Consider the following 21,355-nt stretch of genomic DNA (forward strand, 5'->3'; position numbering starts at 1 on the left):
AGCAGGCACTGAGGGCTGAGCCAGCTTTGTGTTTTCTTTTAAACTGCAGTTGAAAGAGATGAGGGAACTTCAGCCTAGGGACTTCCTCGGCCCCGAATGGGCCAGTGGGGCCGGGGAGCGGGGGGGACACTAGCCGGGTGGGGGGAGGGCAGGCTGACAGGGGGGTTGCGGGGCATCTGGAAAGCTCCCGCCCGCCCCCCCCCATCCCCTGCCCGCTCCTGCTCCCGAGCTCACCCCTTCCCCCTCCCTCCCCCTCCCTCCCACTCCCAGCTTCTCACCTCCTGGCCTCCCAGATCTGAACCCGTCTCAGGGACGCCCTTCATCTGCCAGTTCAGCGACCCGCCTGTGCCACACACACACACACACTCACACTCACACTCTTCCAGAACCTCAGGCCAAGCCAAGCAGCCCACATTGTCCTCCCCCTCCGTGCTGGCCCATCGGCAGGTCCCGCTGGCTCTGCCACCAAGCTCAGTTTGCACCCCAAAGCATGCTGCTTCTCACCTCTCCCATTGCGCCCGCCCCAGCTCCCCAGGGCTTCCCTGGCGTCCTCTCAGCTCCTAGTCTGCTCTCTGTGTGGCAGCCAGAGGCACCGTCACACACAACCCCCCCAGGACCCCCATTGCACTCAGAGCGAAGCCCACAGACCTCACCATGCCTCCCCAGCCACCCTCGCCTCCTTGCTGTTCCTCCCACTTGCTAGGCAAACTACCACCCCAGGGCCTTTGCACGGGCTGTCCCAGCAGCCTGCAGTGCTTCCCCCTCTCACCTTACTGGTAGTCTCCCCCCAGAGCAGCCTTCCCTGAGAGAAGCCTCCCTCCCCCACAGCGCTCGCTCCATGCCTGCTTCTCTCCCTTTCTTCTTGGCACTTAGCATCACCTGGTGTAGGATGGGCTGGCGATGGTTTAGCTCTCCCCTTGTGCAAGGCTGTATCCCTGGCCCCTAGCACGGGGCTTGGCACAGAGTAGGTGCTCAGCACCCAGAGAGCCAGCCTCACAACCAGCCCTGCCCCCAGGTGAGACCCCTCCCCAGCCCCCACGTCTTGGTTCCTTCTCATCAACGTTTCTTACTCTGCCCCAACCCCACCCTTGGCGCCTCCCTATGGCCTGTGATTGACAGCCACCCTTCAGCCCGCCTCCCCGTATTTGTCCCTGGAGGCCACCGAGCTCACCTGCCTCCATGGCCAGCACCGTGATGTTGTGCCAGCCGGCGGTCTCCCGGTCCAGCCCCTTGCCGGTCACAATGGCCCCTGTGTCTGCATCGATGTTGAAGATCTGGTCCAAGTCCGACTCGCGGTCGATGGCGTACCTGAGGGGCACAGCGGGCTGATTGAAGGTGCCCAGCACCGGCTGCAGCCCGAGCCCAGGCCCCCCCCCCATGCCACCCCAAGACAGGGAGCTTCCGAGGCGGGTGGACACACAGGGGCTAGGGTGGGGGCCGCCTGCACCGGTCACACCTGCTGAGTGGCCACGGGTGGGCCTCGACCTTGCTGGGCCGTGGGACTGACTGGCGTGGGCAAGGCGCCTGGCACACGCAGCGGCACCCGTGTGTTCTGAACTTTCCGGGGGAGCCCACCCTGGGTTCGGGCCTGAAGGCAGGGAAGGGCCCGGGGCCGGCATTCCTGGCAGGGAACAGAAGCACGAGGCCAACTGGCGGAGTGGCCCCAGCTGGAGGGCAGGCAGAGCGCAGCACCCAGAGCCGATGGGGTGTGCGGAGCAGGGGACAGGGGCCACTTGTGGCATTAGGAGGCTTCTCCGTTGCTCGGCGTGGAGGCCCGGGACAGGGTGCCCGCGCTGAGCCAGGGCCGGGCCTGCGGGTCCGGGGGTCTGGCCGCCACTCCTCCTGTCTGCACAGCCCGCGTGAGCTAATCTGCCGCTTTCAGTTTGCCGCGTGAAAAAGCCCTTTGTTCCACCTTCTTCCAGGGCCTTTGTGCGACGGCTCCTGGCCTGAAAGGCCCGTGTCCAACACTTGTCTCGGGCAGCGGCGGCCCAGAGAGGCCCCGCCAGCGCCGGCCCCGCTTCCTGGCGCTGATAAGACGGGCGGGGGCACGGCCAGGCTGCGCGCCCACAAAGGCCCTCGAAAGCCAAGCAAAGGCTCATTGTGCCGGGAGGACAAAGCACCAGCAGGGAGGAGCCCAGCCGGAGCTGCCCTCCCCTCCCACCTGCGGGAGGGAAATTGAGGCTCAGGGTGGGGTCTGGCTGCCTGGCAGCGCCTCTCAGGGGCTCAGTTTCCCCATCTGTTGAATGGAGATGGTGCCATCTGCAGAGACAGGTCTGACAGCTGTCCCACCTGGGCCTGAAGGAAGCCGTTGCCCCTTAGTCTGTGTGACCCTGGACAAGACACTCTGCTCCTTGGCCTCCACTTGTTCATCTGGAAAATGGGGTGCCTACTACACGGTGCTGGGGGTTAGGAGGAGCTGGGTGGGGGCGGCGGTCCTTGTGATCTTTCTGAAGACTGCTGGGGTGGAGGTGAAGGCCCGCGGGCAGGTTCCTGAACCCCGGTTTCTCGCTCCTTGCCACCCCTGAGATGCCGAGCTTGCATCCCTCCCTCCCCGCGACCAGCTGGGTCCCAGTGGCCAGGGGGAAAGCGGCTGGGAAGTTGCAGACCTACAGTGGTTATCGCTCCGCAATGGGTACCGCAGGGTTGGTAGGGGGCTTGCCCCCCAGCCTGCCCTCCATTCTTCCCTCTATGTCCTACACACTCACTGAGCCGGGCACTGGGCAGCAAGTGCCAAGGAGACAGCCAAGGTCCCTGCCAGGCATCCTGTGAGGCTGATGAGATGCTACCCATTTTGCAGATGAAGGCACTGAGGCTCAAAGAGGAAACGTGCATGCTTAGGACTGCCATGTATGGTTGTGCAGGTTGTGTCATGCGCAAAGGCACCAGGCTGAGGAGGGGAAGCAGGGGAGGGGGTGAATTCCAGCCAGCATTCTGCTTGCCCAGCCACGCAGCCATGACCTTGCCCAAGGCCGCACGGCGGCTGCCCAGAGCTTTGCACTTTGCACCCATGCTGGGGACTCCGCACCCAGAGTTCTTTCTAGCTCGTGGCCACAGTGTGTGGAGCCTCAGGCCCCACCCCATCACACGCCTGGGCCCTAAGGAGGTAGAGACCCCTAGCGTGGGCTTGGCTGGAAGGAAGCGGGAGGGCTCCTGGATTCTGCAGGCGAGGACAGAGCCCCCGGGCGGCTCAGCACTGGGCACTGGGCACTGGGCACGGGCAGGACTGGGGGGTGGGGGGGACGGCGCCCGCTGCCTCCCTGCTGCTTCTCCCCTCTCTCAGACCTCTCCCCCCACCCCTTCTTCTCTTCTGTCTCTAGAAGCCGGGGGAGGGAAGGGCTGGCATCTAAGTGGAGGCAGCTGTTCCCAAGGCCTTGGGCGGGGGCCGCGGGGACTCGCCATTAACCAGCTAAACACTTGGGCTGACACTGGCTGAACCCAGGTGGTTTTGTTCCCGTGCTGGGAGCCAGCGAATGAGTGGGAGGGAGAGGAGAGAGGGGCTCCGTGCACGTGGCAAGGGCCGTGGCCTGGCAACTGTGAGGGCGGGGGTGGGGGGGGGCTGGGACACCTCCCGAGCAGGTCTGGTCTGTGTGCGTGGTGAGCGTGTGCGGGAGCGTGTGCAGTGTTCACAGCAGCGGAGGCGCGGGGAGAGCCGCTCCCCCCGAGTCTGGATGCCGGCTCTTGTTGCCCCCACCCCTCACCAGTCACTTCGCGTGTTTGAGGCTTAATTTTCAGCGGGAGCGGAGCCGCTAATCCTACCTCGCAAGTTACAGGGAGGATCAAGTGCCTGTAAGGTGCCTCGCAGAGTTCCAGGAAAATTACTCTACAAATGGGAACTATTGTTATTCTAATCATCGCTCCGAGGCGTCTGGCCGGGAGCTGCGCTGGAGGCCCCCAGCCCAGCGGGCGCCCTGCGGGCCTGGGCGTGGGCAGCGCTGGGCATGGACGCGGGAGCGTGGCCAGTGGCCTGAGAAGGGCAGGAGGCAGCTGTGGTCTAGAAGGTTCTGCATCAGTTTTGGAGTCCTGCCAGGACCCGACGGTGGGGGCGCAGGTGCGGCTGCAAGGGAGGCAGGGAATGGCAGTTGGAAACCTCCCGGCCTCCCCAGAGGCCCAGGTCTGGGGGCGCCCCCGTGCAGAGCCAGCCAGGTACCCCTGCTGGTGGTTGCACCAGCTAGGGACAGGTTAGTGTGGGGGAAGGGGCGGGTGCTGCTTCCCGCCGCAGCACCCGTGGGTTTTCTCCACATGAATATGTGCATAGATAACGCACACAGGCTTAATAAAGTGGAGGCTGTTCCAGCCAGGGCCCTGCGTGCCTGGGGGCGGGCTCAGCAGGCAGCCTTGGCTCCAGCCACTCGTGGCGGGGAGGGGGGGGCAGGGTGGTGGTCTCCAGATACAAAGCACCCCCAACCAAGGGCTTCCTCCCCGCTCCCCTCCCCGTGATTCCTGCCCGCTCCCGCACCCCTTGGAGGTGCACACTCAGAAGCCCTCATGCAACGCCTGGCGACGTCCGTGGCGCGTCTGGCTTGCAGAGTGGAGGGGCAGTGGCTGTCCAGACACCAGCCAGGTGTCCCCTTGCGGACGGCTACTCTGTGCCAGGGCCTTGGCCCTCCCCACAGTGCTGGGAGCGCGGAGCACCGACCTCGGAACCCGTGTGGCTGAGGCAGGAAGGACCAGGACGCCGGGCAACAGGCTCAGAGCCGTGCAGTGACTCGCTCGAATTCCCCAGCCGAGCTGGGATTGGACGCCAGGCTCCTCTGACCCCAAAGCCCAGGGGCTTTCTGCTGTAGCCTGCTGTGGCACGCTGGGTGCCGATGCAGGGGTCACTGGCCTGGCCCAGGGCGCCCCACGGACTGACAAGTGGCTTCCTGGAGGGAGAGCCGCCATGCTGAGCCCTCTGCCCCGCCCTCCACAGCCTTCCCACTGCCCGTGGGACCCAGTTGCACGTCACCTGACATTCACGACCCAAGGTGCCCCGGCTGTGAGCTCCTCAAGCCCATCTGCTCTTGAACTTGACCTCCTGGCCCCGGCCCCTCCGTGCCACTTCCCCCTGGAATATCTGCTCCGCTCCAAACCTCCTCCTCTGTGTCCTCCCTCAGGGGCCACCTCACCCCTCCCTGTGCCCACAGCGCTCACCCCGCCCCCCAAACCTCCTGGGGCTGGGATCTGTCTCTGGATGGGGTCCCAGGGGTCCCATCCTCTTACCCCATGTCTGACTCATCTCTGTGTGCCAGGCAGGGCGCCGGACAGAGGCGGCACTGCAGGGTGAGAACAGGGTGACGTGGCAGGCACGGGCCAGGAGGCTGCCTTCCCTGTCTGGACTGGGCAGCCCTGGGCAAGTCCCTTCTGCCCTCTGACCCTCAGTTTCTTCCCGAGGGGGGAATCCAACCCCTCCCATTCCACCCAGTGCAGGGACTCAGGAAATCGCTTTGTCCACTCTGCTCTTCTGCTTTCTCCACGTGCCTACCGCACCCCTCGAACGAAGCTAGGCAGTCTTCCTGGACGCCACGTCGCTTCCAGGAATACATCAAGCTTGGTCCTGCCCCAGGACCATTGCACTTGCTGTTCCTGCTACCAGAAATGTTCATCTGCTACATCCTTGCCAGGTTGGACCCCAGGGGATCTCCCCGGGGGACCCCCATGGCCGTGTCCCTCCTACATGGCTCTCTTTTCTTTATATCTCATAGCTGCATTTCACACTTGCTGATGGTCTCTCCAGAGGGCAGGGGTCTCCTCTGATCATCTCTGTGACCCCTTGCCTGGGAGGTACCTCCTCCACCCAATGCCCCTGGGGGAACCCAGGAGCCGGGACCCAGGGGGCTCTGGGTGGCAGCTGGGGCCCCGGGCGGACCCTGTTTCTGTCCCTGTCTGTCTCACACAGCTGCTCCCTTGTTTCCCATCTCCACGCCTGTCCCCTGCCCTTGGCTGAGTCATCTCCCCATCCCCAGGCTGGCGCAGGGCCGGGCAAAGAGGAGGTAAATGTTTGCGGTGTTAAATTGGCCCTGTCTCGAGCTCCACGTCTGAAGAGCCCCAGGGATGGGGGCAGCAAGGAGAGATGAAAGAAGGTGAGGAGCGCGTTTCAAAGTTGGCCCTTTCCGCGCAGATAAAAGCAGGAGGGGCGGGAAGCCAGGCAGGGGAGGAGGGAGCGGGGGAGCGAGGGAGCGAGGAGAGAGTGGCGAGGCGGGAGGCGGCTGCAGACCGGAGCGCTGACCTGGGCCTGGCGCTGGCTCTCCGGGAGACCTGCAGCAGCTGCTTTCTCTGTTCTCTGACAAACTAGACAAACTAGACCTAGCACGGTCCCCCCGGGGGAGGCCCCGGGTCAGAGGCGGCTGGGGGGGGAGGGGGTGCTTGACAACTGCGCTGGGGTGGGGGCGGGGCTGGGCGCAGCAGTTAAAATGCTGGTGCCCATATCAATGCAGCTGGGTTCAAATCCCCTTTCTGCTTCTAATCCAGCTTCCTGGGAAGCTGTGGGTGATGGCTCAAGTATGTGGGTCCTTGCCACCCTCAGGGGAGACCCTGATGAAGGGCCAGGCTCCTGGCTTCTGCCTGTCCCAGCCCTGGCTGGGGTGGGCACTTGGAGGATGAACCAGCAGATGGAATATTCCTCTCTCTCTCTGCTGCACTGTGCCTGCAGCCCGGGGGGAAGAAGGGTGAGGGGTTCAGAGGCAGCGGAAGGAGGAAGTAGCACCAGATATGCACTGTGTCCCGCCTCCCTGGCCAGCTGAGCCGCCCCCGGGGGCCTCTTCCCTCTCCTGCTTCCACACAGCTGCATAGATGGGTCTTCACCTGGAACGCCCTTCCCCTCAGATTGACACCTGACCAGATCCAGACATCCGGTTCAATTCCTGCCTCCTCCAGGAAGTCTTCCCAGGCCTCTAGAGCTGTTCCCCCAGTCTGAGAGCCCACGGGCAGTTCAGCAGGATGGCCTCACCCAGGGCTGCCATGTAAGGCTGCACACGGTGTGCACCCTACGACTCCGAGAGTCATTCAGATAAGGCAAACTGCAAAATGCAGAGGTCCTCAACTGAACCTCCCCTCCCTCCTCCTGAATGCCCAGCACAGAGCAGGCACACGGTCAGCTCAGGGGCTGCTCACTGACCATGTCCAGGCCTTTGGAAGGCAGCGGGAGCTGCTGAGCCCCTGCCCCACCCGTCAGAGGCTGGCCATGCCTCCCTCCCTGCCCCCCCCCCCCCCCCCCCCCCGGCCCCAGGGCCCTGCCTCCTCCCCTGGATCTGTTTAACTCTTTCCTTTCTCTCCTATGTGGCCTCCGCCCCGCCCAGGCCACAGTCAGGGACTCCAGGTCCTTCCTGTCCTGCTCTGCCCCTGTCTCTCCCGCGTCATTTCGTCCCCTGCCTGGCTTCTCTCCAAGTCTCTGCTCTGTCTCTCCACCGCCAGGCGCGACCCTCGGCCTCCTCCCACGGGCTCTTGTGGCTCTGGCCTCCTCCCCTCTTGTTGGCCTCACCACATCTCGGTGAGTCTGTCTGTCTGTCTCTTTACCTTTCATTCATTCAGCCCGTGTCCCGTGTAAGCAAAGCGACAGAAGCCCTCCCCGCCTGGCGCTCCCCTGTGCTGGGAGGGACAAAGTGTGCAGGGACCCGGATGGAGACACCAGGCCTAGAACAGTCTGGGCCGGGGGACCAGGAGCAGCACTGCGCTTGTGCGCATGTGCAGCTGTGGCCGACCGGGAGGAGGCGAGTGGAAGGAGGCGAGTGGCAGGAGGCGCGGCCGGGAGGTGGCCGGGAGGCCCGGTCACGTATTGTCACAGGTCATTGTCAGGATCCGACTCACACGCTCAGCCCAGGAGGTGCTTTGGGGAGGTGCCAGGCTCCGCTTTCTCTGTGAGCAGGGTCAGAGAGGGGTGTGGCCAGGAAGAGGGAGACCAGCGAGGGGGCGATGGCCCCGGGGGGCCGCAGCCAAGGTGGAGAGAAGCGGGCATTGCTGATGCGGACGGACGGATGGTGGGCAAGGAGAGGGAGCTGCAGACTAAGGGCAGAGCTGAGAGCGCGGGGCTGGGCAGGCCTCCGCCACTTGTGCCCCAGGCAACTGGGAGAACGGAGCTGCCCGTGAGGCAAGAGAAGCAGGAAACATCGGTGGGCTGCTTCGCTCAGCGTTGTGTGCGCGCGTGCACGTGCACCATGCTCCCCTCTCGGAGGAGAAACCTGGGAGCCAGTTAGGCTGGAGGTGCTGAGCCGAGGCGGGATACGCGAGGCGGACGGACCCGGGCATGGTGGCGCCGGGCGCGAGCCCCCCACCCCGCCCCGCGCGGCCTCTGCCGTCTGTGCACCTGGCCCTCGCCCCTCTCCTGGCTGCCTCTTGTCCCCTGCAGCTGTCCCCACATCTGCTTCTTTGGCTCTCCGGCCGCCAGCCAGTTCCTCCCCCTCTCTGTGCGCCGACCCTCCCCTCCCTCGTCGGTGCGCGGGGTGGGGCGGTGGCGGGATAGCAGGCAGCAGGCGTCGGCCCCGGGCGGGGGTCTCACCGGACGGGCCGGTTGGCGGCGTCGGGGTCCCGCGCCGTCACCACGCCGACCAGGGAGCCCACCTGCGCGTCCTCCTGCACCTCCAGGAGGCCGGAGGGCGGCCGGAACTCGGGGGGCTCGTCCACGTCGGTCACGGCCACGCGCACGATCGCCTGGTCGCGGAACGTGCCCAGGTCGGCGAAGCGGGGGTCCACGAACTTGTTGAGGGCCTCCAGGACCACGGTGTGCACGGGCTGAGACTCGAAGTCCAGGTGCTGCGGAGGGCGGAGCAGATGGCTGGTTAGGGGGCTGCGGTCTGCGGGGCGGTCAGGTGGATGTGGGGGTGAGGGTGGGCAGTGTCCCCTCTGCAGGGACACCTGCCGGAACCTGGGCTGCAGCTACAGGTGGGGAAGCTGAGGTCCCCCAGCCTGCATGCCAGTGGGATAAGACAGCCAATCAATTTCACAACAACCCATGAGGCTTATGGTATGGTAGCAGCCGCAGCTCAACTTGGACTTGAAAAAACCAAGGCCAGCAAGGCTCCAGGTCACTTCAGCCTGGCCCAGATGCGGCCGTTACAGTCGTTTGGGGAGTGAATCAGCGGATGGAAGATCTCTTTCTCTCTCTTTCTCTCTCTCTTCCCCCTTCAAGTAAATAAAATATTCAAAACCAAATCCTGCCCCTGCTGCTGCTGTCCCAGTTAGGCTCCCTGGGTCTCGGGTGAAAGGGGGGAGACGTCCCCGTATGCACAGGAAGGAGCCACTGATGCCAACTGAGCCTGCTAAGCCAGGCTGTCTCGGAGCTCTCCCCCGAGATCTGCCTGGATCCACGCTGAGCCCGGGCTTCTCCTCCGGGGTGCTCATGGGTGACCCTCTGATGAGTGAGCACGGCGCTGGGTGGGCTCTGGGCTTCCAAGCCCAGAGAAAGAACGGCGGCAGAGCTGCAGGGCCCCAGCTGGCATGGTGGGGCGTGACTGCATTGGCAAAGGTACCTTCCCGGAGCCCAAGGCCGGTGCCTGCCCTGCCTCCCAGAGCCCAGCGCACAGAGGCCATCTCTTCCCGCAGCCGGTTGCCTGGGAAATGAGGATGCAGGAGGCAGGCACTGCCTGGCCCGGGAGTGAGCGATAGACCAGAGCCAGGTCATCAATCAGGCGCGCTCTGCCCCGAGCCCTCAGCGTCGCCACAGACACACCTCTGGCGCCGCCGCTGGGGCGGGCGGGGAGAGGGGGCAGCTCCGGGGCAGGCAGCATGTGCAGCGAGGCGACCCCGGTTCTGCTGCTGCCGGATGGATGCTGCGCTCGCTGGGCCCCCACGTCTCCATCTGTGAAGTGGGCTTATCTCTCAGTAAGGGCCATGGGCAACGTTGTCTATATCCCCCGGGCCATGCTAGAGGCATGACCTTGGGCAAGTTCCGGGGCTTCTCCTGGCCTCGGTTCGGCACCTATGAAAGGGAGAATAAGGCGGACCAGGAGGGTTGGTGTCGGGATGGGTGGAGTCAGGAGCCCAGCACGTGGTAGTAACCCCTTGTTTTTACTATTAGCTGCTCAGGAGGTACCAGAAGACCTGCGAGTCCTGGCGATCGCCCAACCCTCCCTGCCAGGCGCAAGGCCAGTCACCCGCGCCTGCCGAGTGAAGGGAGGGCCGGGCTATGCCGGGTCATGGAAGGCTGCGCTCGGGCTGATGGGAGTGGACTTGAGATGGAGTCTGGTTGCAGGGCAAGCTAGACCCTGGTATGGAGGGAGGGTCCTGTCCCCGGAGGTATACAAATGGCCACTTGTGGGCCACTGCAGATTTAGACCCCGTGTAGGAGACTAAGGCTGGGTTCACAGCTTGGAGGGCCACCTGTTCCTGACCGGCCAAGGCCCTGGCTGAAGTCTGGAAGATGTGACCTCTGTCCTCGGCCCTGAGGAGCGCTGAGTTTGCAGGTTTGGCTTCCCGTCCGGTGGGGAGCGAGGCAGAGCTGCCAGACTCAGGATGGAAAGCGCTTCAGTCCCCACATCCGACTCAAACCCCACTTGTCCCTCACCGCTGTGACCCCGGGCCAACCCCTCGCCCTCTCTGAGCCTCTGTAAAACAAACAACAGAGGGAAACACTACCTTTAGAAAGTTGAAAGGAAGTGATGAGTGGGAAGCCCGGACCACAGCGTTTGAGAGCCCGGGTTCACGTCTGCATTGAGGGCCAGGCGTTTGGGACAGTGGTTAAGACGCCTGCAACCTGTACTGGAGTACCTGGGTTCGAATCCCAGCTCTGATTTGGATCCCAGCATTCCTGCTGATGCACACCCTGGGAGGCAGCACGTCATGGTTCCAGTGCTTGGGTCCCTGCCAGACTGAGTTCCCGGCTCCTGGCTTCGGTCTGACCCGGCCGTGGCTGTGGCCGTCGTTTGAGATTGAACCAGTGCACGGAAGATCGATCTCGCTCTCCGCACTCCCCTCCCCAAGTAAAATGATAAATAAAAAAAAAATCTAGATGGAATTTCAGCACTGACAATTGGCTGCGCAGCCTCCAACAAGTGGCTCCACCTCCCTCTGCCTCAGTCGCCTGCGTCCGTGGCTTCCCGGGTCTCTAGACACCAGCTCTCTGGAGTGGAGCGGGGTGCGGCATGTGACTGCTCAGAGGCCTGCCTGACCCCCGTGCCCCTGGGGCCTGCTCCCCGCCCCTGTTCCTCCCGGGGCAGCTGTACCTTCTGCACAACGATGACGGCCTCTTGAGTGTCGCTGTCCGTGGTGACCTTGAACGCATGGCCACCGCCGCCGCTCTCCTCCTTGAGGTGGTAAGTCATGTCCGTGTTCTCGCCCACGTCCGAGTCCTCAGCCTTCACTCGGCCCACGGCAGTGCCGATGGGCGCAGACTCCTGGATGCTGAACTGGTACATCTCTGTGGGAGACGTGGCTGTGAGCGGGGAGGCGGGGCCCCTCCCTTCTCCTCTGCTGGCTCTAGGGGAGGGGCGCAGGGGCCCCGACAGCCTCCGGGGTGGGCTGTGCATGCGAAGGGCTCCCAGCTTGGCCAGGATGGGGGTGGGGCTCTGCCCCTTGCACGGGAGGAGGGGCCTCATTCTGCCCTCTGGGTATATTCACTGGTTGGTTTGATCTCAGTTTCCCCATCGACCCAGGGAAGGCTGCAGGGGATCAGAAGGAGACGGGCAAAGCTCTGGAGTGAGTCCTGGCTGTGGGACCTTGGGCCTCGGTTTCCTCATCTGTAGAATGGGAATAATACTGGTGCCTTCGATCGACATTGGTGATGATGCAAGTAAGATGCTTAGCACGCGATGGCGTCTCATGAAATGGAAAGAGCTGTACTGAACCATGGGCGTCTCCTGCATTCATTCCCTCCTCTCAATGTGTGCACTGAGCACCCGTGGTGCCCCAAATGCTGCCAGACCCAGACCCCAGCTCTCACGGTGCTTTCCTCTTAATGCGATCACATGAGTGAAACACACGGCGAGCCCATGGGTGGGGGGAACATGGGAGAAAAATTAATAAGCAGGAGGACAGCGTTTGCTGAAGAGGGCGTTGTGCAGTTTTTAACAGGCGGAGCAAGAAAGGCCTCGCCGAGAAGCCGTTTCTGCTCAGGACTCGGGCGGTGAGGGAGGGAGCCAAGCAGTCACTGGGTAAGAGCAACCTAGACAGAGGGGGCAGCAGGTGCAAAGGCCCTGAGGTGTACCCTGCTTGGCGTGTTTTGAAGGACAGCAAGATGGCCATCGCGGCTGGAGGGGAGCAGCAGAGGGCACGGGAGAGGAATGAGGTCAGACATTCCCAACAGCACCTTGCTGTCTCCTGGAGCCAAGGCCAAGGTGAGGAGGATTTGTGAAGTGATGGGCAGCCCTGGTGCAGCACAGGCTGTGGGCACAGGGACAGGACCCTTGGGTCCCCCACATGTGTGGGTCACCTTGGTGTGGAAAGGCCGCCTCTTCCACAGTGGAGGGGGGGGAGACTCCAGAACCCGAGGCAGACGTGCCACTCTCTCGTTCTAACCCCTGCCACATGAGCCAGATGGCTGGCTCCCCTGTTCTAGCTGCACCGTAGCTCCCCACTGCCCCTGGGCTGGAGTGGCTGGCTCCCCTGTTCTAGCCCCCCATGGCTCCCCACTGCCCCTGGGCTGGAGTCCTAGGAGCCGCTCGCTCACCTGCAAAACCCCTGCCTCCTGGCCCCTGCTGGCTTCTCCAGCCTCCCCTCCTTTCTTTCAGTCCAACTCCAGCTTCTGCCTGGCTGAGTTCTTGTGATTCTGTAAACGTGATTGATTCTCGGCTACTTCCAGGCCTCCCTGCTTCCACTCCTCTGCCTTCGCCTCCCCAGATCCTTCAAGTCTCACCGCTGCTGCCTCCTCCAGGGAGCACTCCCAGAGCCCCAGGCTCTGCTCCTGTGCTCCCGAGGCCCCAGGCTTATCCCACTGTGGGATCAACACATTTTACTCTCGCTGTCTCTGGATTCATTCTCTCTCTCTCTCTCTCTCTCTCTCTCTCTCTCTCTCTCTCTCCTGGAAGACAGGGACCATATCTCCTTCTGCCTCAGTCATTCTCAGTGCTGGCCAGGACCTCGGGCTTTGCATCAATGAGATGGGTGAGGGGCGAGCAAGTGTTATGAATGAAATCCAGCCGGAGTTACCAGTGTCCACTCGCCAGATGAACGCAAATTTAAAAATCTGACAATACCAAGTGTTGGCGAGGACGTGGTATAACAGACACACACATTTCTTCATGGGGGAAAACAGTTTGGCCTTTTAAAGTTGGAGATAAGTATATCCCATGACCAGGCAGTTTCCCTCCTCATACGTAGACACTATGGAACAATCAGTGCAGACAGGCCCTAGGAGAAGCGTGCACCGATATCAGAGCAGAGCCCCCTTGAATAGCCCCCAGCTGGAAACAGCCCGGGTGTCCACCAAGGGGAGCGGATGAGAGGTGGAAACTGTACAGCAATGAAAATGAGTAGCAAGAGGCGTTCACACACACAGGAATTTCACAGACGAAAACACAAGACGCAATGCAATTTGTATCCTATGATGCCACTTCCATAACGTTCAAAAATGGGTAGAATTGGAATGTTCAGCGATGCCTACGGAGGTGAACAGATGGAAAAAAAAAGGAGCGAGCGGGTGATGGTGGCCTGACGGATGTGGGGACTCCGGCTGGGTCTAGAGAGATGGTGTGCCGGCAGGCAGTGGGTACGAGGGCGCTGCTGGGTCTGGCGTGGTGGGTGCAAGAATGTTTGCTTCATGGTATTTGTTGAATCGGTCGTTTCTAGCTTGTGTGCTTGTGACCATGTGCTATATCTCAGGAAAAAAAAAAAAAACCCACAAGAACGAGAAAGCCAAATAACCAAGCAAGGAGGGCTTCCTGGGGTCCTGGCCTCCTCCTCTGTGCTCCGCCACGCCCGCTCCGGCTCAGAGCTGGGAGGCACTTGGGCAGCAGGCCCCTCTGCATGGCGTGGGGTGCAGGGCTGGCTCCTGTGTCGGGCTCTGCCCGCCCCACGCTGTGTCTGGGTGGAGGCGCCAGGCCCCGTGGCACTGCGCTCTCCACTAACGGATTGGATTCCCTTATCTCCCGGGGGTCAGTCCCCTGTGGCGGGGCCTAATGTGAGAGCAGTGGACCTCAAGTAATGACTCGCCCGATAGGAATCAGCCCAGCTCCCCGCGGCAGTTAGTCTCTGCCAGCTCTGGCTTCCCGGCGGCGTGGCTCTCTGCCTGAGCCGGGGACAGTGGCGCTGGCTGTGCTGATAGGGCGCTGGGGGCTTGGGCCAGAGGCTGGAAAAAGCCCCTAACTCAGAAGCACAGAGTCAGAGGGGGCGGGCAGACTCAGCGTGTCCATGGCAGCTCTGGGTGTCTCTCTGCCTAAGTGGGACAGTGGCCACCTCTGTGTCCCTGTCCCCATCCCCCACACTGCCCGCCTCCACCTTCCCTTTGCAAGCTTGGGCCGGCAGCACACAGCTGGACAACGCTCAGGCCTGGGTGCTGGACAGAATGGGGACATGAGGAGGTGGGGAGGTGCAGAAGTGACCTGGGGTCAGACACGGCCGGGCCTTCCTCTGCAGGATGCGTGATTGGAGGGGGCTGGGGGGGGACTTGGCTGGTCAGGCAGGCAGGTGGGCAGATGTGGCCTTCCTTCGGGAGGCCTCACTCACTCTGCGGGAAGCGGGGCGGGTTGTCGTTGACGTCGGTGACCACGATGGTGACAGTCGTGGAGCCCGAGAGGCCGCCTAGCTGCCCGGCCATGTCTGTGGCCTGGATCACCACTTCGTAGCGCTCCTGGCTCTCCCGGTCCAGGTCAGGCACCGCTGTCCGGATCACACCTGCGGGTGAGTGAAGGTGAGGCCAGGCATGCCTCCCACCCCCCACCTGCTGATTTGGAGACACCCCCCCCCCCCACCAGACTGGGACAGGACCAGGCCTACTGAGCTCTGCATGAGTTCAAGTTCAGGAGGAGAGTGTGTGATGCTGACGACATCAATGAGGCCACAAGGCGGGGTGAGCTCACCAGCCACTGCATACTCACACACACTCACACTCAGGTACCTCACAGGTTCACACACATGCTCACATACTCAGGTATGATCATAGATACATTCACACGTGCGTACACATGTAGATATGCTCACACACTTGCACACACCATATTCTCTCACACGTGCATACCCACATACACACCTGTCATACACACACACACACACGTGCTCTCTCAAATGCACATCCTCCCACAAACCTGCACACACATGCACGCTTACACAATACCGGCCAACGCCTCTGCAGAACACACAACACAGCACAAAGGCAGCAGATGGGGCCCCTGCGGCTTGCTGAACACGGGCTGTGGACTCCAGTCCGCCCTGGGCGACCTCCCCCGCAGCCATCCCCCTCGGGGCCTCAGTCTCCCCACCTGCTGTCTGCCCGCTCCCTCTCTGTCCTTAGCACTCAGCCCAATGCCACATACCAAGCAGGGGCTCGGTGAGGGCTTAACAAAGCGACCTGGACTCACGCCCACACTCACGCACACTCACCCGCACATGTGCATGCTCCAGTTCACGCACGTTCGGACTGCATTGCTGAGAACCCACACAAAGCTCCCAACACACACTCTCATTCTCCTGCACCTTTTGCAATCAAATGATCCCCACCCCCGCCAGGGCCTGCCCTCCGGCCTCCCCCACCCGGCCCTGGATTCCCAGTCCGGCCCCGGCTGCTCGCTGAGGGCAGCAGGCGGGGGAGGCTGCAGGCTGAGCCCAGCGGAGGGGAGGCGTCTTGTCGCCTTGCCAGCAGAAGAGACCGGGGCTGGGCAGAGGAGTTGATGAGGCATTCAGAGCCCCTCCTGCGAACCATCCCAACCTGCCGAGCGCCAGGTGGTGCCAGGTGGTGCCCAGGGCCCGAGCGCCAGGTGGAGTCATGCACCAGCAGCCCCACGATGCGCCCCATAAAACCCAAGCCCAGACTCCTGATGTCCCCACACAGCCCCCAGCCCCGCGTCAAGGTAGTGGAGTGGGAGGAGAGGCCTTAGTGCGTGGGGACAGGTGCATGCCTGTGCCGGCCACGGCTGCAGTACCGCCTGCTTTTGTGGGATCACACGGAGACTGGGAATGGGTATTCCGGGTCATCGGATGTCACACGGAATACTGGCGGCCTCCGTGACCTCTCCGTGGGCCCCTGCCAAGCCACCCCCGCCCCCTGCAGAGACTGGTCTTCCTAGGAACAGGGTTTCCTGGAAGCAGACTGCCTTGGGATCCAGATCTGCTATTTTTTGGCCACGTGATTTTGCACAAACCACTTCACCTCTGTGAAGCTGTTTCCTGCTCTGTAACATGGAAGCAACCACGAGGTCTTCCTTAAACTTGGCACCGCTGATTCGGGCAGCATAATCTTTGCAGTGTGAGTGTGTGAGCGGGGAGCGCTTCCCCGCGCACTGTAGATTTTAGTAGCGCCCTGGGCCTCCAGGCGCTAGATGCCGCTAGCAGCAACACGACTGTTTAGGTGCGTTTATTCGGAGCCTGGCGCTGCTCGAAGCTGCGGAAGTGAATCGCCTCATGTAATCCTCTCCGCAACCACATGAGGCAGAGGCTGTGACTATACCCATTGCACAGATGAGGAGAGAGAGGCCCAAGGTCACACATGTAGAAAGTGCGTAACCAGGAATCAAACAGGCATCTAGTGCTGGAGTCCGTGTTCTGAGCTGTTCTGCCAGGCCACTGTGAGGACGGGAGGTCCCTGCCCAGCCCCCCCTTCATGTCCCCTGCCCATCCCAGGCACCAGGGGGAGAGGCCAGGCCTCTGACACAGGGACATTCTGTGGTCCTGGGCCAGCCCCTGGAGTCTCGCCCTTGCTCTCCTCAGTGCCAATAAGCGAGCTGTTTTCAACCCCGCAGCAAGCCCTCTCTACTGCCCCCTGGGGGCTTCACCAAAATGCTGGGACTGGAAACTGGGGCCCTAAGGGCCTCAGCTGCCTCTGTCAGCAGATCCTGGCGGGGGAGACCTCAGGGTGGAGGCGGACAGAAAAGGGAGTGCTGGGGAGAGAGAGATGGAGGGAGAAAGCTAGTGACGGGGGAGGGGAGCCAAGCGGAGGGAAACTGCAGACGGGATGAGGGGACGGGGAGGGAGGGGGCGCAGAGGGAGGAGGGCCTAATGGGGCAGAGAGAGAAAGAAGGAACGAAAAAGGATAAATCAGTGAGAGGGAGAGGGAGGGGGAGGGGGAGGGGGAGGGGGAGGGGGAGGGGGAGGGGAGAGGGAGAGGGAGAGGGAGAGGGAGAGGGAGGGGAGAGGGAGAGATCGCTAGAGACAGAGGAAGAAAGCCAACAGAGAAGACAGAGCGTAAGACAGCAGCAGACACACAGACGAGAGAGGGTGAGAGACGGGAAGGGGGGGTGAGAGACGGGAAGGGGGGGTGAGAGACGGCGGGAAGGTGGGAGGGAGAGGACGGGCAGACAGAATGCAGTGCTGCGGCCACCAAGCCGGAAGCAGGGCTGGCTTTCACCGGACACTGACCACGTGCTGAGCTCTGCGCAGGCCACTCCACGTCTGGGATCTCACCGGACATAGAGGTTTGGTGGGAGCACCGGGACCACTGTGCACTATGCACCTCCAGGTCCCCGGCTCTGAGTGGGGCTTGGAGCAAGGGTCTGCCTCTGCCCCGGGGATAAGGAGAGTGGTGTGGCTTTCCTGCTGCCCCTGCCACCAAACTCTTCCAAGTTGGGAACTGGCCATGTGTGATTCAGGTGCCGTCTTCGGATGTGTGCCCAGAGGCCCAAGCTGCCCTGGAGGCTGTTCCTAGGGTCACGCACACACACGTGCACACATGTGCACACACACACAGGCTCTGCAATGGGTTGCTATGGTGATAGCTCCTAATGACCCACATCTCCAGTATTTGACCCCTTAGGCCGTCCCCTCCCCGACTGACTCTGGCTTTGGCCACGCAACTTGTTTTGGACAATGGGACACCAGCAAGTCTGTGAAAAGCAGAGGCTTGGTGAGCCCTCGTGTGCTGGGGCCTGGCAAACCCTGAGATCCCCATGCTGTGAGGCTCAGGATGAAAGGCCACACGAAGTGCCGGGGCTGCCCGGTCAGCGAGGAGGCAGGGCGAGAGGGAAGGAGGCGACCTCAGATGTGGGTTCACGTCTTCTCCCACACTGACGGCTGCCTGACCTTGCACAGGTTCTCCAGGCTGTCCGAGCCTCTGTTTCCCATTCTGTGAGATGGGGCCACCCACTCGGCAATGCAGGAGGAGGCTTCCAGCAGCAGGTCTCACCCTTGGGAGACGCCTTGCTGATCCCTTTCCTCAAGTCCTGGCTGGGGACCCCGTACGGAAGTTCCAGGCGGGTCTCATGCATCATCATCTCTCTCCGGCCTGGCAGAAAATGCCCAAACGGCGTTTCAAGTGGCTGACAGAGTCCCTCTGCCCCTCGGCTGCCCCCACAGACTGTAGGAAAGCTGTGTGTCTGTTTCCAGCCTCCCGAGCAAAACAAAGTTCCATGAGGGCAGAAGCCAGGTCCAGTTCATCACCCCGATCCCAGGGTCTGGCTCAACCAAAGTGAGCTCCCTTCATTCCCTCCCCGGGGAAAACGGTCAGGGGTGGCCCAGTTGGGAGTTTTCAGCGGAGATCCTGAAGTCTCAGACAATCTGTCTGTGCCTGCCAGGGCGCAGGTGGGCGGGGACTGGTAATTATAACCTCGTCCTGGCTCCCTGCAGCCCTGTCCACCCGCATCGCCCCCGCGTCCAGCTGTTGTCCTCGCCGCCCCCACCGTCCCCTCCACGTGCTGCAGGGGGACCCTGGAGCCCAGGCACCACCTCATTAGCCTGCAAATGCCACCCCCGCTGCCCCAGTCGGGGGCTTGCTGGCAGCCTGGCCTTTAAAACACACAAGTTAATTCCTCCCTGGGCCCGGAGGTGTCCCGCCTGCCCCCTCCCTTCACACCTTCCTCTGGGCCGCTCCGGCTCCGCTCCCTGCCACCCGCACAGCGAGAACACACTGTACCTCGCAGTGACTGCTAAATATAGCCCCGCAGCCGGCACAGTCCTGGCTGGGGAAACTGCACCCGGCAGCTCCAGTGGTGGGGAAGTCAGGGCTGGTTCTGCACGGGGCACGGCAGAAAAGACCCTTCCAGACTCGGGAAGTGGGGGTCCCAAGAACAGGGCACCCACTGAGCACCTTCACCTGCCTCGCCCGGTGCTCCCCTTCCTTGGCTGCTGGCCTAGGGCTCTGCCACCCCCTCCCCCCACCTGCGGCAGAGGCCCCTCCTGCCTCCCCGGGAGTCCGAGCCTCCCTCTGCCCACCCCTGCTGCCTTGCAAGCCTCGGGCCTGGCCCTTCCTGTGCATCCACACTCCGTCTTCTCCCCACCTCCAGGGGGGCTCTTCCACCCTAAGATGCGCCCCCACCCCAGGGCTGAGAGGATGAGTTCGTCCTCACCTTCATCACCCCGCGGGACAATGCGGGGGTCAGCACCTCCCACCCCAGCCTGCAGTGCCCGTGCCCAGGACCCACATGGCTGACCACCTCCCACCATCCGGTCTCCACCCAGGATCACCTGGAGTTCTTAACCTTAGTCTACACCCTCACCGGCTTCGTGCGTTCCCTAGCACTCACTGCTACCCAACATCATGCCCCACATGTCTGTTTATTTCCTGCGTTTGCTACTCCAACACACGCTCCATGAGAGCCGAGTCTTGGAATTTTCCACTGCCGCCTTCCTGGTGCTGAGAACAGAGCCAGGCTCATAACAGGCACTCGGCTATTAGTGGCTGAATGGATGAATGAGCCAGCCCTCCCACTGAATCCTCACCCTGATCGTACGAGGTGAGTCTGGATGGCCCCCATGTGCACCTGGGGTCACAAAGCCTAAAGAGCCCCAACCACTCTTGGAGCCCAGACCCATATTTCAAGTGGCTGCAAGAAGTTCTAGATGCTTCTTCCTCCTCTTGTCTCATCGTAAGCCAATGGTTAAAGCTGGGCTACTTAGTCTGACCGGACCGAGGCACAGTCATGCGCTCCTCTGCTCTCAGGTGGCTTCCCTCATCCACAGTCCTCCTTCTGTTTCTGTAGGTGGAGCCCCTTGCCAGGCGACCACAGGGAGCTGGGTTGAGGGAGCATTCAGGAGCCCCCTACTCCTCCAACATCCGGTCCCGTATAATCATCCAGACCCCTACCCCCAGGCTTGCCCTATGCAACATCTCACTCCTCAGGAGCTCTCTGAGAACCCACCCACACTCCTCCGTCACCTCTGGCCTCCTCACTGTTCGGGCAGGCCAGGGAGTCCGAGCAGGTGTGGAGAACAGGTGTAGGTTTCCGTGTTTGTCCTCTGGGGCCCTCTGCCAGGCATCCCAGGCTCTGGGACCTCCCTGCCTCGAGCCAAGCTGCACAGCAGCAGCCCGAGGGATCTTGTTAAAATGAAAACCTGAGCATGTCACTTTCCTGCTTAGAAGTCATCAATGAACTGGTAGTGGAAGCGGGGAGGAGGGAAACAGGCACTGTCGTACGTGGCTGGCGGGCGGGCGCGTCACCCGGTGCATTCCGGCATTATCTATCGAGATTCCAAGCGCATGTGCTCTCTGACCCAGCTTTTCCTCTTCCCGAAAATTATCTTGCAGATGGACTCACACAAGCACAAAATGATGTATGTATGAGGTTATTCACTGTAGCGTTATTCGTCGTAGCAAAAGATTGGAAAGAGCGTAACTGTCCATCAGTGGGGGACTAGTGAAATAAATTTTAGTGTATCCATAACAGGCATTAAATAAAAGAATGAGCAAGCTCTTTGCAGATTGATACGGAATAATCTTCAAGATGTATTGTTAAGTGAAAAAGGCAAGCAATGTATATTGTGTGTGTTTACAGTCACCATTTATGTAAAAAAAAAAAAGCCCAAATACACGCACCTTATTCTCTTGTACATGCATACAATCGCTCTGAGAGATACACAGGAAAATTACCCTGGTTGCCTTGGGGACTTAGACTGAGTGGCTGGAGCCTGGATGGGGTGAAGAATTGCCACTAAGTACCCATTTGGACCTTTTGAATCTTGAACCTTGAAATGTATTATATATTAAAAAATGACTTAATATTTTCCAAGTGGATGAGTCCAAGGTCTTGGAGGAGGTACATGCTGGGTGGCTACCTTAGCATCGGCAAGTACCCAAGACTGGGAGTGCGAGAGCTTTGCTTTTTCTTTCCTTTTAAACATTTCTTTAATGTTTTTCTAAAATGCATTTTACAAGGAGAAAAAAAATCGTGAAGATATTATGTGGAAGAGAGTGTAACTGTGTTCATAGACTGGAATGCTCCCCTCCCCAGACAAGTCAAACACACAAACAAAACCCCCTACCCAATCCATCAGTTCCCACCTCCTAAGCTGCTCTGCCTGGCTCCCAGCAGGTGCACTGGGCCCGGGCTCGCCAGCCTCCCCACACCACCTCCCCACAGGCCCGGTCCTC

The 21,355-nt window shown here is 61.5% G+C and overlaps 1 protein-coding gene across 1 annotated transcript in view; it reads right to left on the reverse strand.

Annotated features, from left to right (window-relative positions):
* The window catches only part of CDH22 (cadherin 22), a 66,059-nt gene that overhangs the window by 21,399 nt on the left and 23,305 nt on the right, over positions 1–21,355 (reverse strand). Inside the window, exons 4-7 of the mRNA XM_062202385.1 lie at positions 14,569–14,736; positions 11,133–11,326; positions 8,471–8,724; positions 1,172–1,308 (exon numbers count right to left, since the gene is read on the reverse strand). Of these exons, the coding sequence (XP_062058369.1) occupies positions 1,172–1,308; positions 8,471–8,724; positions 11,133–11,326; positions 14,569–14,736 (753 nt within the window). The remainder of the gene's footprint in view (positions 1–1,171; positions 1,309–8,470; positions 8,725–11,132; positions 11,327–14,568; positions 14,737–21,355) is intronic.

Source organism: Lepus europaeus, chromosome 10, assembly GCF_033115175.1.
Source record: "Lepus europaeus isolate LE1 chromosome 10, mLepTim1.pri, whole genome shotgun sequence".
NCBI lineage: Eukaryota > Metazoa > Chordata > Mammalia > Lagomorpha > Leporidae > Lepus > Lepus europaeus.